Source organism: Monomorium pharaonis, chromosome 8, assembly GCF_013373865.1.
Source record: "Monomorium pharaonis isolate MP-MQ-018 chromosome 8, ASM1337386v2, whole genome shotgun sequence".
NCBI lineage: Eukaryota > Metazoa > Arthropoda > Insecta > Hymenoptera > Formicidae > Monomorium > Monomorium pharaonis.
Genome location: NC_050474.1, coordinates 17,077,609 through 17,097,808, shown reverse-complemented (window position 1 = coordinate 17,097,808; position 20,200 = coordinate 17,077,609). Strand labels below are relative to the sequence as shown.

The 20,200-nt window shown below is 28.8% G+C and overlaps 1 protein-coding gene across 6 annotated transcripts in view; it reads right to left on the bottom strand.

Annotated features, from left to right (window-relative positions):
• Nucleotides 1–4,134: 4,134 nt before the first annotated feature.
• LOC105838285 (potassium voltage-gated channel subfamily KQT member 1) overlaps nt 4,135–20,200 on the bottom strand; it is an 87,904-nt gene continuing 71,838 nt past the window's right edge. For 5 of the 6 annotated variants that reach the window (XM_028189080.2, XM_036291240.1, XM_012683740.3 and 2 more), the window contains 3 exons: nt 13,397–13,553; nt 10,570–10,692; nt 4,135–4,605 (listed from right to left, as the gene is read on the bottom strand). In XM_028189080.2, the coding sequence (XP_028044881.1) occupies nt 4,504–4,605; nt 10,570–10,692; nt 13,397–13,553 (382 nt within the window). In that variant the 3' untranslated portion in view covers nt 4,135–4,503. The remainder of the gene's footprint in view (nt 4,606–10,569; nt 10,693–13,396; nt 13,554–20,200) is intronic. The other variant, XM_012683737.3, reaches the window with a different exon arrangement.

Genomic DNA, 20,200 nt, shown 5'->3' with positions numbered 1-20,200 from the left:
ATAAGCTTTCATTAATTTACTGTTCACAATTACGATGGAAATTAATTAGATTATTTGCAGATTCCATACGTTAATATCTCGATTATTGCCCAGCGAGAAACGATAATAAATTCGACATCAATTCGACATCGAATCGAATCGAAATGATGATTTCGACGTCGAATCGATGTCGATTCGATGTACTATTTCTCACTGGATTGGTGGACCTAACCCAAGACAATACTGGACTTTTATGTTCATCTCAATCCTTTCCACCTTTTTACGAGCGTTGACCCATATGTTTTGGGACACCCTGTACATACATATATATATAAAGTGCGATAGATCCGCCTGGATAAAGAACGATCTCTCACCCGCGAAGGACTGGCCGTGCTTGCTTAATCGATCAACGCCGCGAATCGCGAGGCGGCGCGAATCCGCCTATCTGAACTTATTAACATTGTATTGCTCGTCTTGTTTTTTTTTTTAGATCTAGTTTTTGGCAGTCGAGAAATCATAAAGAATTACGATTAACCTTCGTGCCGATTCGATCCTCTTCGTTTTTCGATCGTTCTCTCTCGAGTCGTCGTCGACCAATCTAATTTAAGGAAAAACTGTTAGATTGCTCGTTTCTGAGAGTTCCGTGCCGCGTCGCGGTTCGTGGCTTTAAGAGGACATATACATATATTTAGACGAGGGTCAAAACAAGGATTAAACTTTGCGAATTTTTCGAAAAGAGAAGCAAAGCAGAAAGAGAGTCCGTGTTTATTCCGTTATAAAGATATCATACTTTTCTCTACTTGGCATTTAAATTTTATTAAAAAATAATATATAAAGATAATTCGCGATCAAATTAAGCAAATCTTCCTAAATCATGTTTTAAAAAATACATAATTATTGTATATTGAAGATGGCTCGGCCGATTGGTTTGCGATTTCATATACTTCTTTTAAACGTTAAAGTACTCAACGAAGAATTTTTTACGATGCTTAGTTTTTTGTCGCTGCCAAAAACGGATATAATTTATAATAAAGAAAAATCCTATGTTGATTTTGACTGATTGTCATTTTGTGCAATATAATTGGCGCCGTCAATTTTGAGGATCTGCTACCAAGCCACGGCTGTGGAGAGGAAGAAGAACTACAGACAAGAACCAATTACATTAGAGAATTACTGGTTGTGAGAGCTCGCTGATTCTGTAATATGATTGGTTCTTGCTTCTAGCTCTTCTTCTCCTTTACATCTATAGTTCGGTGGCAGGTTCTCAAAATTAGCAGCGCTGAATATAATATTTCAAAAAATAGTTGTATTTAAGCACAGCATAAGGAATAGCATTTTTTATTACATTTTTAATTTCTTTTAATAAGATCGAGAATAACAAGTTTTTTAGTTTTTTTTTCTCTTAAAAAGACGAAAAGAAATAATTGTGATAACAAGATATTACATATACTAGTACACTTTAATTTTCTAGAAAAATAAAATTGAGAAAATTTTTTTTTCATTTTTTTATGAAAAATATTGTGATGATATCGGCTTTTATTGATAAATTATTTATTTATTATGGAGATAGATCATAAATGTGGAAATCTATTAATGTACATCATACATAGAGAATAATAAAAGTGAAAACTCGCAGGAAAAAGAGAGAAACCGAAAAAACATTTTTCTAAAATTTTTAAGCATTTTACCGGGTTAAGAATACTAGTTGGGAAGTAACTGGTTACTTGTAACAAAATTATAGTTAAAATTATTTCTTTCGATAATTATAACTTAATTTATTATTATTTCTTATTATTTCTTTCTTTCTATCTATAACTGAGTAACTAAAAATTTTTGTAGTAACTAGTAATTAATTTAGCTTCTTGAAAAACGAAACTTAACAGATTATGCCATAAATTTCAAAATTATATCTCATAGATTATTTACGTAACGTTACATTATACTTACATAAATCTTTTTTGTGTAGACAATTTAAGCAATATAAGTTATTACAGAATAGATTAAATAAAGTTCAAAGTTAAAAAAGAATAATACTTTAGATATAAATTTCTCATAAGAATTATTTCAAATAATTAGATGCAGAAGAGTACAAGATTCTTTAATAAAATAAAATAAATAATTAAGAATCTCAAAATTATATCTAATTTCAAAAAATAAAATTGCAAAAATAGACAACAAGATAAATGTCTTTTCCAAAGTAAAAAATTGAAAGTTTTTGTTTTAAAATGTTTTATAATAAAAGTTATATTTTATTTTATTTTATCATTTTTATTTTATCATTAAATTTATTTTTGTTGTACTTTTCGTTTGTAATTAGAAAATTTTAGTATTTTTTCTTTGTTTTTATTGAGTGCCGCGCAATTTAGATTATATTTACGCATAAACGTGCTGGAAAAAAAAACTGTAACTATACTATTTTCGCCGAGAGACGCCGCTAGAAATAAACGAATTTTCGTTCGGTTTGCGCATGGGTAATCCCCACCATTTTACTGCTTGCGCTGAATGTTACGTCCTCCCCGCTCTGACCTTCTTAGTCGCCATTATGCGCAGTCCGAGCGGCATCTCTCGTGAAAATAGTATAGTTCTTCTACAAAGTATGTAACTCTCCTAATTCTAGTCAAGCACGAGATTTATGTCTAAACTTTATTTTATTTTACCATTTTATTTTCCGATGAACCCTATGGGAGCAGCAATGATTACGCAAGAACAACTTTTCTAAAAACATAATGTAAAAAAACCTGAAGAAGCGACGACATTTTACTTTATTTCTTAATAAAATTTAAATGGCAAATGGAGAAAAGTATAATTTTTTTAAATACAACTTTTCTGTCTCTTTTCCTTTTTCCACAAAAAATTCGCAGAGTTAGGTATTATTCTGACCCGTGTCTAAGTGTATACGTCCCCTCAATCCTAAATGAGAGACCCGTCTAAGTACATATCCCTTTAATCCTTCGTAAAGTAGATTCGCGAGTTGCGCGCGCGGGATTCAAGATCGCGTGGTTGCGCGTCTCCGATCTTTTAAAATATAATTCCGTAAGTAACGTACGTACGTATAAAATATAAATTGTACTTGTATGCAAGAGAGTGACACGTCGTCACGCGATATACATATATACATACACACACCTCCCTTTCGTCTCATCACCGAACATTTTCACGCGTATATCGAAAACCAATATATATATATATATATATATATATATATATATATATATATATATATATTATGGACACGTACGTATTGCATATCGCGGATTTCACGGAGCAGCATAGGGCACCTAAGTTCTACCTCTAGACGTATTGCTCTTCAGGAACAAGCGCTGCGCAGGCGAGTGCGACCGGGCGATGCCGTAGAAAAGAGAGAAAAGAAGGAGAAAAGAGGAGATGATGGAGAGTTTGTACAATGCGGGCTTGAAGCGGGCCTTACCCCGAAGTATCTAGTATTTGTGCTAAGCCGAAGAATTAGAAATCGGGATACAAATAAATCGAGAAAGATAGAGAGAGAGAGAGAGAGAGAAGGGGGAGGGAGAGGGAGAGAGGGAGCTCGCGCTCGCGCGAAATCTAAACTGGAAAAACACGTTCGCGAGCGGGGCGAGTCGGTCCTGGACTACTGGGTTCTCTACTTCCGGCGTTCCTCCGGGGATCGAAAACAAAACAGCTGGAGCACCACCAATCCGTGAAATCGCGAACCCTGCAGAACCGAATTTCTGGAATCGCTTCGCGGCCCGGCAAGCGGCTCCGCCGACTTGACGAGCGAACGATCGGCCGATCGATCGACGACGGAACGATCGGCGGGTCTATTATAGATAATTAAAATCTTGCTCTAGGAAGTTCAGTGTTGCTTATTGTTTCCACCCTGTTAGCTTCTAGTTGGCCCGAGTGATGTTCCCATTGGCATTTACCCATGTTTCTTTTCGGCGAAAACTTTGAACGGAGTCGGAGAGATTTCCTTTCCTCCCATCCGACGACGGCGAGGGTCAACCGTCCCCAACCGCCCGGGATCAACCCTCGCGCCGTCGATGAATAATGCATGCCCTCGCGGGTGGAGCGCGATCTACGACCTGGTGCTACGTCCATCGCGTCTGGGTTCATCGTGATTGATTCGATTATCCGTCCTGTGCGTTTGACTTCGTCGTTTGCGTTTTTTTTTTCTTACGCTTGAGGACTTTGTCCTCGAATCGGCGAACAAACATTCCTCTTCCAAGGAAGTATCGTCACGATTTCCAGACGCCACGTCCCGCGATGACTTTGTAGTTTCTCTCTCTTTCTCTCTCTCTCTCTCTAGGGGGTTGAGTGGAATTGTGTTTCATAGCGTTCGTTCTATGACGTTTGTACTTTCCGAACATGTTTTCGGAGCAGCCGGCACTATCATCAGGCGCGTACCGTCGTCTATCTCCCGCGTTAACAGCCCTCGCTGAACATACTCGGCGTCACTGTAGTTATGGTGACGCGGGGCAGGAGAACCATTCGCGGGACCGCGGCTGCTTGTAAAACAGATTGCACGAGCTCGCCGGGGGCTCTCTGTTACACGTCGTCCTCTATACTACGCAGGGGTATCTGTTGCTTCTGCGCCACCGCGTTCAACACGTACACCAGCTGGTCCAGCTTCTTGTCCATCACCGACAGCTGAAAGCAGAATACTTCGTGCCGATGTCGGATCTACGACCGTATAAGGATAAATGGGTAAGACAGGCTGATTTTTCAAGGTAGAAACAATATGTTCTTCTCTTTTGTAGTTTTTAACTTGCTCAATCTACTCAAACCTTAAGAATTTTACTTAAGAATTTTAATTCGTCGGAAATTATTAAAATCGAGAAGTATTAAAATCAGCATGTATTAAAGCTGTTAAATATCTATCTCGGAGAGAATTTTTTATTTTATTTTACTGCAAAATTTACCAAAGAAAAATCGTCAATAGATTTCCGAAAACGACATACCTTTATTTATCGGAAATTAAGCATTGCACTATATTAATATTGATAAAAATATGATCTGCTTTAGTAATTAAAGAAATAAAAAACTCTCATGTCATTCATATATTAATGGTTTTTTCTTGATATAAAATCCATTAAAAATGAATCTAATTTTTATATATTCCGCGTTTTGAAAAAGTTTAAGATATTTGTATAATTGACAAAAAATGTTTTACATCGAAGTTTAAGGTTTCTAAAAATCCTCTTATACATTACCTTGTAAATATTTTGTACACGTTAAAGAAAAAGGAAAAGAAAATGTAGCTTACTACGTTAGTTTTGGACCCAACTTCTCACAATCAGACGTTCATTTTTGGTTATGTTGTAAAAACATTCATTACAAGATATATAAAATAGTATCATAAAGCTATACCATTTGATAGAAGACTTTCTAATTTATGCTTTCAAAGAGCTGTACTAGCTTTTGTTTAAGAAGTATTATTCAAAAACATAGTAGTATATCTTTCTCTATGAATTTATTACGCGTGAGTAATAAACTTAGGATAACTCTTGGTAATTCTTGGCTATTAAATGTTTAAATTGAGAGAAATTAGGTTCAGAATTATAAATCTGAAATATATACAGAATAGCCAATTTAAAAGCTAACAATAAATGTGTACAATAATATGTTATTTAATTATAAATGGAAATTAAGTTTCCAGTTCAAGCAAATTGCGCGCGTATGTTTGTTTAAACACTACCAATATTTTACGTAATTTTTTTCGATAAAAATTTTTGAAATATACAAAAACATTTTATAAATTGCTTACTAAACTAAGTTATCATGGCAGTATAAAATGTTATAAGGTTTAAAGTTGTATAATTTAAGAGACAATTTTTTTATATAGAAGAAGGTCAAAAATATCAACATTTTTTTTCATCGCAGTTACAAAAAATATAACTTTGAAAACATAAATACAAACTAGTGCCGTTCTCTTAGACGATATAGCAGTTTTTATAACATTGTTTCGAATCTTGCATTAATTAATCCTGTGTGTTATTAATTTTTTATTTCGAATCAATTTTTTTCAAATTTTGCACCCAGTGATTTTTTGGATCGCTGATTACAAATAAGAAGTCAGAATTTTGAAATTTAAAAAGACTAATCCAACATGGCGGTCTAATAATTCAAATCTTTTTTAATCAATACATGAATTTTTTGGATCACTGCACCTGAATCTGAGGTCAAAATTCTGAATTTCAAAAAACCAAGATGGCAAAACTAATATAAGTTTTCTAGCATAACAGTATACTATTATATACTTATTATTTATTCTATTTTTATTTAAAACAACATTTATTCTATTATTTCTATAATTTTCATTTAAAACAATAAAGAATCACAAACTGTTAAACATATTTTAAAATTATTAAAATTTACCTTTATAATTTTACTTTTACCTTTATAATAAAAATAATTTTAATATATTTTATTTTTTACTGTGTTAAAATATAAAATCTGTATAGTAGATTAATAAATTAGAAAAAATTGTATAAAATTGTCTAAAGTATTACAATGTTGTCTTATAATTAATATAAGAATTTTTAGAGTACATTTTATTAGAAAATTCTCTATGTAATACCATAAATTATTACTATTAAACTTTACGAACGAATTAATTTATGTTTTCCTGCTAGTGAAACATGATAATTCTCTCATTTAATAGTTTATATTCTTCCAGAATATTTGGTATTTTTTTGTAGTATTTTACTGTTATAGAAATTATGAGATTCGCATAAAAAATATTTTCAACATTAAGATTTGCTTTGACTGAATAAGATTCTCTTTACTTATTAATTTGTATTATTCACATATTTTTCGATCCACACTTAGTATTGATTTACACTTAATCTTTATTTTATTATAGTTTTTTCAAATAAATATATTATTCTCATTACAAAAAAAAATTATTAAATACATACTACTTACATTATTTTTTATATTTTCTATTTGGGAATTTTATATTTCTATATAATACTGATTTGGCATGCAAATGGCAAATTAAAAATTGTAACTTAATGTTTCAAGTCTACGTATTACTAAAATGTTTAATCTTTTATCAATAACAAAACAAAATAATTTTCACGTCTTTTTACTACATGTCGCAGAAAGTACAATTTAAGCAACCAATTTTAAATTTGTAAGTCTCCTAAAACGTATCACCTTCGAATTTATAAATTAAAAAAATTAAAATATATTAAATTACAATTAATACTTATTTTATTATTATAATAACTTTTATTAATAACTTGTAAAATAACTTGAAAAAGAATCAAATATTTATTAATTAATAAATTATAATAAAAAATAAGAATGTTAAAATAAAATTAGTTTTATTGCAATTAGCATTTTTAGCCAGTAGTTTATTTATTTATAATTTATTTGTTAATTACTTATTTATTTATTTATTACTTATTAGTTATTATTAGTTGTGTTAAATTTTGCACTAATATTATTTATTATAATAAAATTTATAATTATGCAACTTCAATAATTTTATGGAAATATAACTTTATAATTAATTTTATATTGTAATAATTGCAAATATATATAATATAATGAATGTAGAATTATACGTTATAAATATTCCTTTACAATCTGCTTTTAAATCTTTTTTAAAATAAAAAAATTTAGTACAAAATTACAGGATTTTTCATTATTAACTAAATTAAACAAAAATTAACGAATTGTACCTTATTTTTTAATGTTAGCACGAACAAAATAAGCTGAAACTTGTTAAATTTTTGTTCGTTCATATTTTATTCATTTCTTATTCTTTGTTTTATATTTAAGCAACTAATGTATATTTTAGAAACTCTTCTTTCTAACTTTTTATACATTTAAAAGTTTTATATGCTAATTTTAATACTTTCTCGATAAATTAAGGTTTTTTAAAAGTTAAAATCAGATTTAAAAGCTCAAAAACTATAAGAAAACATACACGTTTTTATTTGGCACTCTGAGGATTAAAATCGGACTATTTTACCCATCCATCGTTTTTTGTCGAAATTAAAGTTCATATTTTGATTTGTGAGGAGTCTATTCAAAAATAATGGAAAAAAGTTCTTTAAAAATTCCACGATTTCATATTCAGGCTTTTATTCAAGCAAATTCTAACGTTCAAAAATGCAAATTTAAAATAAATTAGTATAATTTTTATAATTAATTATACTTTCAATAATGATAATTTCAGTATAATATTTTAAGTAATTCTATTATTAGTTTTTCTTGTATGAAGAGTTAGACAATGACAAATGTAATCCTATTCGTATTTTTCGCATTTTTTTCTTTTGAATTGGGAAAATCTGTAGGAGTTAAAAGAATAATTAATAGGGAGAAGAATCCGGACATGCAAATTTCCCATAAGAGAACAAAGAGGAATGAAAAATTCAAAAAAATGATTCTATGGAAATTACGCAAATGTGAATATAATTTTATCGTGATTCCAAATCAATGAACCAATTTGCAATTCTTTCTAAATTTAAATTTAAAAAATGTACGTTGTACAATTAAAAAAAGTACAGTTACAAAAAAAGCTTCTTTTCATACTAGAATTCATTTACTCTTCGTATTTTTTAATGTAACATAACAAAATGTAATTCCGATTTTTGAAAGTACATTTTAATTTTAAGAAATTTGAGATTAAAGTTAAAACAAAAGATTATTTTAACATGTCTTATTATGTTACAATTATAGCATGTAGGAAAGATTTCATTCTATTTTAACAAAGTATATTGTGAAAACTTTTTAATTTTCAGAAAGAATTATAAGATAAAAATTAATACGATTTACTTGATTAATATCGAATCTAATATCTAGTACAAAGATACGAAAGTTAAGCTATTGAGAAAAATGGATAATTTATCGAACATTTTTCAATATTCAGGCTTGAAAAAATGTCTCAAGTTGCTAAATATACATTTAATGCAAATACAAATACAAACATAAGTACAAATTTAATACAAATAATAATTTTATTCTCATGATCTTTACGTAGTAAATAACAAAAATTTAATTAGATTTTCCCAAAAGTTTTTAATATAAAAGAATTTAGATTATTAATCACGAGTCAAAAATTAAAGATTAATGAACATTGCCTGGTATATAAAATCAAATGTTCAATAAACTGTCTCTGGTCATTAATGTAGCTTAATCCAGAATCTTCCTGTAATAAATCAATATTTAATCGCGAGTCTCTTTTATTAATACTTCACAATGAATTTCTTTGTTTAAAGATTGAAATTCTAAAAATACATTTAAATTTAAGAGGGATAAAATTTTTCTAGCATAACTGTTTAACAGTATGGAAAATTACGTTATATAAGAAATTTTGTTCCTTCTTAAAATTAAAATTTTTAATTTCTTAAAAATAATATGTGATGTAATATTTCTGCAATCAGATTCGATTACATACCAAACAACCGTACATTTCTTATTCCTTTGGAATTTTTTAAATTCATTATTGATATGTCTTTTTTTATATGTATATAAAATTGTATAACGGTATCGTAATAAATTTTTGAATAAATAACGAAAAGTGTCGCCAATATCGATTTCCTAAAGCAGCAATTCTTCATTTCTTGGAAACTAAACACTTTATTAATAATAATAATAATAAAAATCTGTTCATGTTAGATAAATAAAGAAAAAAAAATCTATTATTTATATATCTATAGCTTTTTTTTAGAAGAAGAAAATCACCAATAATAGCATCATTTTATTATTGAACAGTATTTCTCAAACAAAAAATAATAATAAAATTTTGAAGATACCGATAAATGTAAAATAGAAAATGCTTTCTAGATGATATAGTAGTTTTTTTATAGTAGTTTATTATTTCATATTTTACAACTATTAATGTTTTTGCGACACACCCATAATTAAAAATAAATATCTGAAAAATGGGCTCCTAAAATTGATATAACAGACTATATTTTTTTTACAAATTAATGTATATAAGAATTTTTAGAAGTCTTTTACTTCGATGTTAAAATATCCTTTTATTAATTATTTTATACTGTCCCGCAACATGTGGCGCGATAACATATAAAGATTAAATTAAGTTTCTAATTTAATAATTAAATCTTGTAATGCTTTTTTCTATCCTACACGGTTTTTATCTTATAGCGTTTCTTATTGACTGTTCACGCTGCAACCTAATCTTTTATTTTCAAAATCATGTCATTAAGAAGAACAAGATATATCATCTTGTAAATATTTTGTACAAATAATTCATGTATAGAATAAAAAGAAAATATAACCTATATCAGTTTTGGAGTTTATTTTGTCAGATGTTAATTTTTGCTTATCTTAATTATTGCAAAATTCGAAACTACATTACAAAAGCTGCTACATGTTTCTAAAGTTTTATTTTTATTTTTTGTTAAAAAAAGATATCTAAAAACAAAGAGCCGTATATTGACAATTTCCTTTAATTTTTAAAAAAATATAGATTTGGAAGTACATACATAAGATTTATTTGACGGTTATTCGGTTATACGTTCCTTTGGCAAGTACGAGGACAGATTTATACGCAGTAAGTGACATATTCAGAAATTAGGGTCGTTAGATATTCATAAAAGAAGCATTAATAGCAATTAAAGCAGAGAGACGCACCTGCTGCTCCACGCGGTATAAACGCGCGCCAATCGTCATGGGTTTTACGTTGCCAGCCCGGTCGATTCCTGCCAGGTAGCTCCCAGGTTTACCCAGGGTCTGATCCAATCTCCTCTGCAACTCCTGCGGACAAATCGAACGTGCAATCAACCGCCCCGTAAATCTACAACGGCGGTAGTTACGCCGAAAAACGCGGCGGTCGACCAGCGGCGCAGACGTGAAACGAGAGATCGTTATTCGCCATTAATATTTCATATTGTTAATTAATATTGCTTTACATCCTCGGCTTCTCATTTCCTGGTAGTTTCTGCGACCCGGTGTGACTTTACGGGTATAATAAAGAATTATTATATATCCGAATAATAAATTATTATAATAATTTAAAAAATAAGTAGATTAATAAAAATTAAAATAATTATAGTACAATCATGAAACTATTAGGTATATATCATAAACAGGAAAGTTTTGAGTTTTGAAAATAAATTATTCAGGTATTGATTTTTGATAAAAGAATAAATCTCTTTTTATAGAAGGATTTTAAATACGTCGCATTTATTTTAAATTAAGACAAGGATAGTAATTTTGACATTTCAAAGATGAATTTATAAAAAATATATATTTATATTTTTTCGTCTAGCAGATAAAGCTTAAATAATATTGTAATTAATCTTAATGTGGAAATGTCATTGCGTTATGGTTCTAAAGATGAAAGAATAATTCGAATTTGCGAAATTATCGCGATTCTTGCAGTATGTAACAGACGAAAGTGAAATTAGACGTAAAAGGCGAAATTTCGTGAGTGAGATCCGTGCGGCGCTCTACAATTAGGCGATACGCGAATGAGGTCTCGTTGCATTTAAACCAGCAGTTCGAAATTTCGCCGACGAAACTCGCTGCGAAATACCGGGAGCTCAAGGATGTTATCGATCCCCATAATAGAACCCTATTCGCTCGCAAAGTACCGAAGCTTCTTTAGCAAACAAAAGACAGTATGCTCACAGAAGCTGAATTTACCACGATTGACACTTTGTCATTTCTAGGTTTTTAACTATAACTTTGTTATTCTTTCCGCAATCATTAAAAGACGGAAAACGCGCTATTGTTTAATCAAGCAATTAAACACCAGCGACAAACGTCGTTGAATATATTTTAATGTTAATTGATAAATATATTATATTAAATAAAGAAATAAAATTGTCAATATAACATATCAAATTGTTTAAAATTACAAATGGTATTTTTGTTTTAAACTTTATGTTAAACTGTATTAAATTATATTAAATTGTCGTGCAGAAGAAATACCAATGAAAATTTATTCAAAACGAGCATGAATACGCAATGAGATACGAGCAAAAACAATACTTTAAATTTATTTTATTTTAGAAAGATTATAGTTTTGCGATTATACCTTTATTTTTAAGGGAGTATTTTTGTTTTTGATATTATTTTTACATGCCGTTTTAGAAATTTTTTGCGAGAAACATGTAAAAGGTTTAAACTTGAAACTTACACTCATAAAAAAATGTTTAATTATAAATTTAATTTAATTTAATTAAAATTTTTTAAATTAAAATGTTTTCTTGCTTTGTATCTGCATTTTAAAAAATTTACATATTCTAACTTTTTTTAAAATAAAATTGATGAAATATTTAACTTTAAACATTTTAGTGTTTTAAATCTAAACGCTGTTAAAACCAAAACATTTTTAGACATTTAAAAACCGCGAAGATAGAAACAAAACAGTTTAATATTTTAAAATTAAAGATACCCCTTTTTAATATAGAGCATTTATTCTTTGACATTTAAAAAATATTTTCTACAAAATTTTTCATACATTAGCAAAAATATTTTCGACAATTATTGATAAATTAATGTAGGTGAGTAGTATAATATCGATTTACCGTTGCCATTATTTAAGATGCAAAAATTACTTAAAGCAAAAAAGTTTTAATTTACACAAATGTAAACTCGAAAAGTTGACATTTTTATACCTTGTCAGGGTTTGAATTATTAATAAATATCCAAAAAATAATAATCGATTAAGATAGCATTTTATTTTAGTTAACATTAAACATATGTCAGTAAAAACACTTTTAAGTTAAAACTTTGTACATATTATTTGTATTATTTTTTAACACTTTTGCTTTATGTTAAATTGACACAAAAATTTAAGTAGATAAACTGTGTCATGTGAAATGTGTTAAATTTAACACAAAATTTTTTACAATGTTTGCACTGAGAAAAATGCATTGTATTAAGAAGCAAAGGTTTGGTTGACATGTGACTAACGAAATAACATTATTAAACTTCTTAATTAATAGACAATATTATTTAGTCGCATATCAATCAAATGTTGTTCAACATTTCTCTCAATATGTTAATGACTGTGTATTGCGTATCGATCTTTAGCGTTCGACGTATGCAGCTGTATAAGCCTCGACAACGTTCGCCGATTAACTGACGGCTGCTTTGCACCGGCAACATTGTCCCGTGAATTGACACGGACTTCACGCGACCCTTCGATATTGCGTGTATCGGACTAATCGTTCGGCGATCGCTCACGGTCGATTAAACATGGGATTCCACTATTGACGATCGCTCGGTAATCCGTCAAACGAGAGCAATTACAGCTTATTACGCGGGGGATAGGTTTATCCTGTCGCGTGTCGTCAACTCGTTACACGACGAATGAGTCGAAACGATTTGTCGAGGGCCATTCGGCGATTCGCGGATGGCGGCGTTTTTCAAAATAGTCTCAGCCGGCTCTGTTAAACGATAATCTATCGGAGTTGGGTGTACCTACATTCAGAATGAAGGATCGACTCACCTTAATCCGCACCATCATGTTCAGGTGGCCTTGGCTGTATTGCTCGATGACGTCACGAACGTCGTACGGTTTTCGGGCCTGTTGAAACTTTCTGCGAGCCACGAAGTACTTTATCTTCCTGATCGCCCGAATAGCGTTCCGGTGCGCCTCTGTCAACCTAAGAAGCGATACAATACGAAATTCAGATCAATAAACTGCAATGTCGAGAAAGGATACATTCGTTATCTCTTCTTCTTTCATTCTCCTTGTTAAAACTTTTATGTTAAAATTTTACATAAAAGTTTGTTTTGCTTGTTACTTTAACATATTGCTGTTGAGTTAATTCAAATAAAGTTAAATTATTAGTACAATTGGAAAAAGCGTAAAAGTAACACAATGTACACGTATTTTTCATTTTACATAATAAATATGTTCCTTATTATCAGTGACAGAATTTGTCTGTTAAAATTGACAGAAAAAATGTAATAAGCTTATTCTGTAATATACAAGTGACTGTTATTTCTTGATGTGATTTCGTGTTACACGTTACATTAACTTTATAATAGTGTTAAAGTAACATGTTATATGTTATATTACTTTGACATAATTTTCTCATTAAATTGTTACATAACAATTATGTCAAATTATAAAATTTACGTTTACTTTTATGTTAAAATATAATATTTATGTTTCTGTTTAATATATACTTAATATTTAAATAATAGACAAATTTCTGTGTTTGGGACATGCGATATATGTTAAATTTAACACAAATTTTCCAACTGTATACGTGTAAATATAAAATATCGTTAAAGATAACAATATTGTGTATAAGAATAAAACCAGACAAAAGGTTGGTTTGAAGAAGTAGGTAAAGATAAGAAAGAAATATATAATAGGTTGCAAGGGGGAGGATTTAAACAGAGTAGTAGAGAGCAATGTTCTGAGGAAATTGTAAAAAGTGAGAGATAAGGAGTGGAGGAAAATAAAAGAGAAAAGCGTGATAAGGTGAAAACCTTTGGCAATAACCTTTGCAACAATATGATAAGAAAATGTAATATAACTTAGAAATTAAAGACTGCTTTAGAAGAGCAAATAAAATAGGGAGAAATTGTATAGACAGAAGTGGAGTCGTTACAGATAATATGAATATTGCTGGAAGATATAGCAGCAATATTAAAATATCCGCTAAAATAAATTACAATAATAGAACATTAATATTACAGGTGTGATAATAAGTGTAACATTTATGTAATATTGTGAAAAATTCAATCATTTTAATATTTTTATATTATAAATTTATTGCAGTTGTATTGTATATAATTTATTTATTTTTATCTCAAAATCAAAATTTAAAGTTTTAGATATCATTATGCATACTTTAAAAGGTATTTCATTCAAGATTGAAAAAGTTATTTTGTAAAAATTAGTTACAGCAACAGTTTTTCACTCTTAAAAAGTAACAAAATTATCGTTACAAGTAAAAATTTATTCGATTCCAAAAAATAACAATTTACAATTACAATTAATACAAAAAATTCACAAGTCGTTATCTTTCAATTATTTAACTATTAATTATTTATAATATTTATAAATTACCAAAGTTGTATGAATTCTTTTTTAAAAAAAGGTATTTTATAAAACTTTTGGATTTTTCTGTTTATACCTTTATGCATCGTTATTTAAATACAAAAATCTTCCATTTCTAACAAGATTAAATTATTCTATTTATTATATTAAACATTCAAATATATACTACATTATAATTAAAATAATGTAATATATAATTGAAGTGGTATATAATTGGAGACGTAGTGTACAATTAGATCGGGGCGATTCTCTCTATATTTGTACATATTCTATAATTAGTTCCGTTTTCTATATTTGTTCTTATAAACATTTTAAAATAAATATTTTAATATTGTTACACAGTAATATAAATTTTCTTTATAATTTAATTGTAAATAAATAAAAATTGTAATTAAATAATAATTATGTACGTTCTATTTCCCAAATTTGACTTTTTAGTTATTCAAGAGTTCTTGCATGTAATAGAATATTCGAAAAATTACAATTACCGCATCAAATTACACATTAAATATTCTATTGTACAAGTAGGAAAATTTCTGAAGAATGTCATTAGGATATCTAAAATAATGTATCTTTAAATATAAACAAAGTAATAAGAATATTAGAGAAAATGTAGCAATGTGGTCTCAGAATATCTATCTTCTTAAATAGGCTATTATATAAATCTTTCCAGTAAAAAATCTAGAAAATATTCTATGATCCAATATATGTTGACTGAGAAATTAGTTATCTTAAGAATTTGAAACCAAAATGTATTTATTAATTATTAATTAAATTAATAATATATAATAAATTATTATTATATAATTATTTTATTATTACATCATTATTATATATATATATATATATATATATATATATAAAGTGCACGGAATTAATATTTATCTGCTAAAAGGTTTACCAAATTGAAATTTTGTATAAATCGTAAATATCGTAAACTAATAACACAGGCCGACAAAAAAGTACCAGAACACGTTATTACTACGTATTCTGGCCCGCTAAAAACAAATCTGATGTCAGTTTTGCTCCATTACATTTCAGTTCTTTTCACCCTCAAAAAACACCTTAAAAACCATAAAACCGGAGGATTTCTGATTTTTACTCCTACGAACCGTTAAACTTTGTGATCCAATATATTTTAACTAACTATTTCTAATCTTAGGACTCTAATAAATGCCTCATAACCTGAGAACCTATTAATAGCAAACCCCATTACTCCATAACCCCGGGGATTTGATGCAAACGACGAAAAAAATTCTAACATGATACTGTAATTTTGACATTACAACCATCTCCAGCATCCTCTGAGGCAGCAGATTTTTTAATTCCGATATAAAAATTAAGGATCCAAGGAGATTCTATTCGATAGGATAAAGCGACATTCCAGGACAATCTAGGAAATTTCCAATACGGGATGCCCTTTACTTTAAGAAATCAAGGATTTCTCGATACAATGAATGCCGACGAACGAACTGTATGGCTTAGTTATAAGAAGGCAGTCGAAAACTTTTTGAGTAATTACAGAAGTAAAGACTATAGAGATTTAGTAAATGACATTGCAAAAAACTTTCATGCATTAGAATGTTTAATAAATCTCAAGCTACATTTTCTCTATTCACATCTCGATTCCCAAAATCTTGGAGAATACAGTGAAGAACAGAGAGAACGATTCCATTAAGGCATTAGAGAAATGGAACGTCGTTACTAAGGCAGGTGGAACGATAATATAATGACTGACTTCTATTGGATGTTAAAAAGAGACAAAGTTGTGAAAAGTATAAAGCGTAAAAAAGATATAAAAAAAGTACAAAGCGTAAAAAAAAAATCCACTTCATAGGTCATTCGATGACAAAAGAGTACGCAAACATAGGTAATCATAAGTTATGCTCTAAACATACGGAATTGAAAAATCTCGGGGATTATAGAGTTTTATGGTTTGCTACTAAAGAATACAGGGCTATTAGGTTATAAAAGATGGAATTGGATACCTAAGAGTTCATGCAGCTATTGAGTTTGTAATGTCAAAGTTACAGTATCATGTTGGAATTTTTCTCGTCGTTTGCATCGAATCCCTGGGGTTATGGGGTAATGGAATTTGCTGTTAATAGGTTATCAGGTTAAGGAGCATTTATTAGAGGGTTTTAAGATTAAAAATGGTTAGTTAAAATATATTGGATCACAAAGTTTAATGTTTGTAGGAGTAAAAATCAGAAATCCCCGGTTTTATGGTTTTTAAGGTATTTTTTGAGGGTGGAAAAAACTGTAATGTGGTGGAGCAAAACTGACATTAGATTTGTTTTTAGTGGACCAAAATACATAGGAATAACTTGGTCTGGTTTACGGCGCAGGGTACATTTTGTGGGCCTGTGTAATTAGTCCAAGGCTTATTTCAAAATTTCAATTTTTATGGTTATATGACAGCCATTTTTAAAGATAATTTATTTTTTATTCTGCTAAACGTATATGTTAAACACCATATATGGAATAAATAAGTTTAAAATATATAAAATAACTATATAAAAATAATATATTAAATTAATTATTAAAATAAAAAAATGTAATTAAGTTACAGTTAGATAGAAAGCAAAGTTATAATTACTGAAAAAAGTATCTCTAACTTTGTTACAGGTAACGAGTTACTTTCCAGCTCTGATTTCATGGCTGAAAAATTTCATAGTGCTGCATTTTTTATTTTTGTATAATTTTTTAACAATACGGCATATTAATCTATTACTGTCATATTGTAATATACAATACCTTAGTTTATTTAAAAATTATGTCATCATTGCAATATAGTACAAATATTACACAATACAAAATTACAAAGCTATTACATTATTATATAACTGTAATATGACTTATATATTCTGTAGATAATTATTACGAGTAAAGTATGAATAAATGTACATGATTATAGAAATATTGTAAACCAAATCTCTTCTTAGAAAAGAAATTGACCTTAAAAAACTGAAATAAATAAATATTCTATTTTATAAGGATAAAAGTATGAATTAGAGAGAGGAAGTTAGCTTCCTCGCAATTGAAAATATCAAACTGGCAACATTCACGAGCCACTTCATTGTAGGGCGGTTTTAAATTCACTTGATTCGGCTTAAAAGAGAAATCGATTTCTCCTCAAGTTGCGATTTTCGTTAACTTAATCTACCTAGTCGATCACGACGCGGCAAGATAGAAGATGCGCAACTTGATACAGCTCGTTTCCCTCTCGTCGTTAGAAATAACCAGTAAAGTGTAACGCTGTGTCTCGTTAATGTAAATTGCATCGAGTACACCACGTTCAAAGCTACTTCTAAAGGCATTGACGCGTTTTAACAATTTCTCTCTGTGTTGGAATATCCATCCCAGCGAGAAATAAAGCATCAAAAACGTGTATTAAAATACTCATTAATTTCAATTGATTTATACCACAACTTTTGATAAATTATTGACTCGGAACAATTTGATTTTGATTGTTGAATATTATTTCCTTTTTGCAGCTATGATTCAGGTTATTATTCAGAAAATGTAAAAAAGTTTCTTTTTTATTTTCCATTATGAAATAAGCTATTGTATTTTATTTCTAAAAGCATGTTCAAGGATTCTGAAAAATTTTACTTTTATATTACCAACCGTCAGCTTTTTTGTTAAAAAAGAACGTTCTATAGTTTATAAAAATTTGCATTAAAATTAAAATAATTTTTGAACAGTATCCATAAACTCTTATATTATATATTAAACTCATTTGTCTCAAACACAATTTCGAAAAGTATATGTAAAACTCATGCACATACGTGAAGCAAAGGAGAAGTACGTGAAAATACGTATTATATTATACATACACACATACACGCGTGCACAATTTATACCGCACATATGTTTCTGAGTACATCACGTACTGTATCGGCCATATTGCATGACATCATTTGTCCTCCTTACGTCACATAAAATAGCTTTTGAGAACAACTTTTGTACAGTAAGGGAATTAGCAGTCATACAATGTACGACACAAGTATCCATATTATAATATTCCAGCAAATATATAACTCTCAAGAATGTTAAATACTTAAAATAATTTTTACATAAAATTAAACAAAATTGTACTGTCAAAATACTTTATTTACTTTTATCCGACACCGAGTCGGATAAATTTCGGATTTTGGAAGTTTATCTTCAAAAGATGTCAATTCATTGTTATATTATCAGAATTTAGCTAAGATGTGAAAAATCTCATAACACCACATATTTTATATTATTCTGCGTAGTTCTTTAATTACGAAGAAGAGAGTCATTGTGTCCTGTCGGCGCTACACCAAAACTGCTCACACAATTACATCTCATTATAAAGAAAAAGAATTTGTTTCAGAGCAACTTTGATTTAGCTCCACAAGAAATCAGAAAACATACTTTTACAGAATTCTTTCATTACCAGAAAGAATTCTTTTTAAGTTGTTTTCGAACAAATTATTCAAATTTATAAAGACACTTTAAAAAGAATTTCAAAGAGCTCAATCATGTTATCTGAATGAGAGCCTATTCTTACACGCATACACACACAATCACTTTCGCAGATAAAAATGATTACTTTTTGATTATGATTAGCCGATTATGTATAAAACCGCTAGTTTTATATATAAAAATTATTTCTGTGTTTAAAAATAAGGCAACAGAACTAACAATAAGTATAATTTAACCAAAATTAAATTATACTTAAATTAAAATTAAATGACTATTAACTTATAAATCTTTTTTAATTTATCAAATTATTAAACAAATAATAAAAATTATAAATATTAATTTATTTTAAATTATAATGTAAAAAAATTTAGTACTCAAAACGCGCTTATAAAGATGTAGCACGTTATTGTCATTTTAATTTTATCGTTCATTAAAAAACAAGAACAGAATGACGTAAAAAGGATGCTAGCATTCTTATACAAATCTTACGTTTTTCACTTCTAACTGAAATCCAATTAAAATTAAAACAAAAGTATTGAATTAAGTGTTGAAAGAAATAATTATTTATTTTTCTCCAATACAGGATAACGCTTATAATATCAAAGTTCTTGAATGAATTCAATTAAATTAAAATCAATTATTCTCGGCAATTGCATGCTAATAAGAATATTTTTTAAGTGTATCATTTATTATTAAATAACATGCTTAAAAAATAACTTTTAATTTAGTTAAATTTAAATAATTTAATTTTTAACTACAATTTATAGTTATATTTAAATT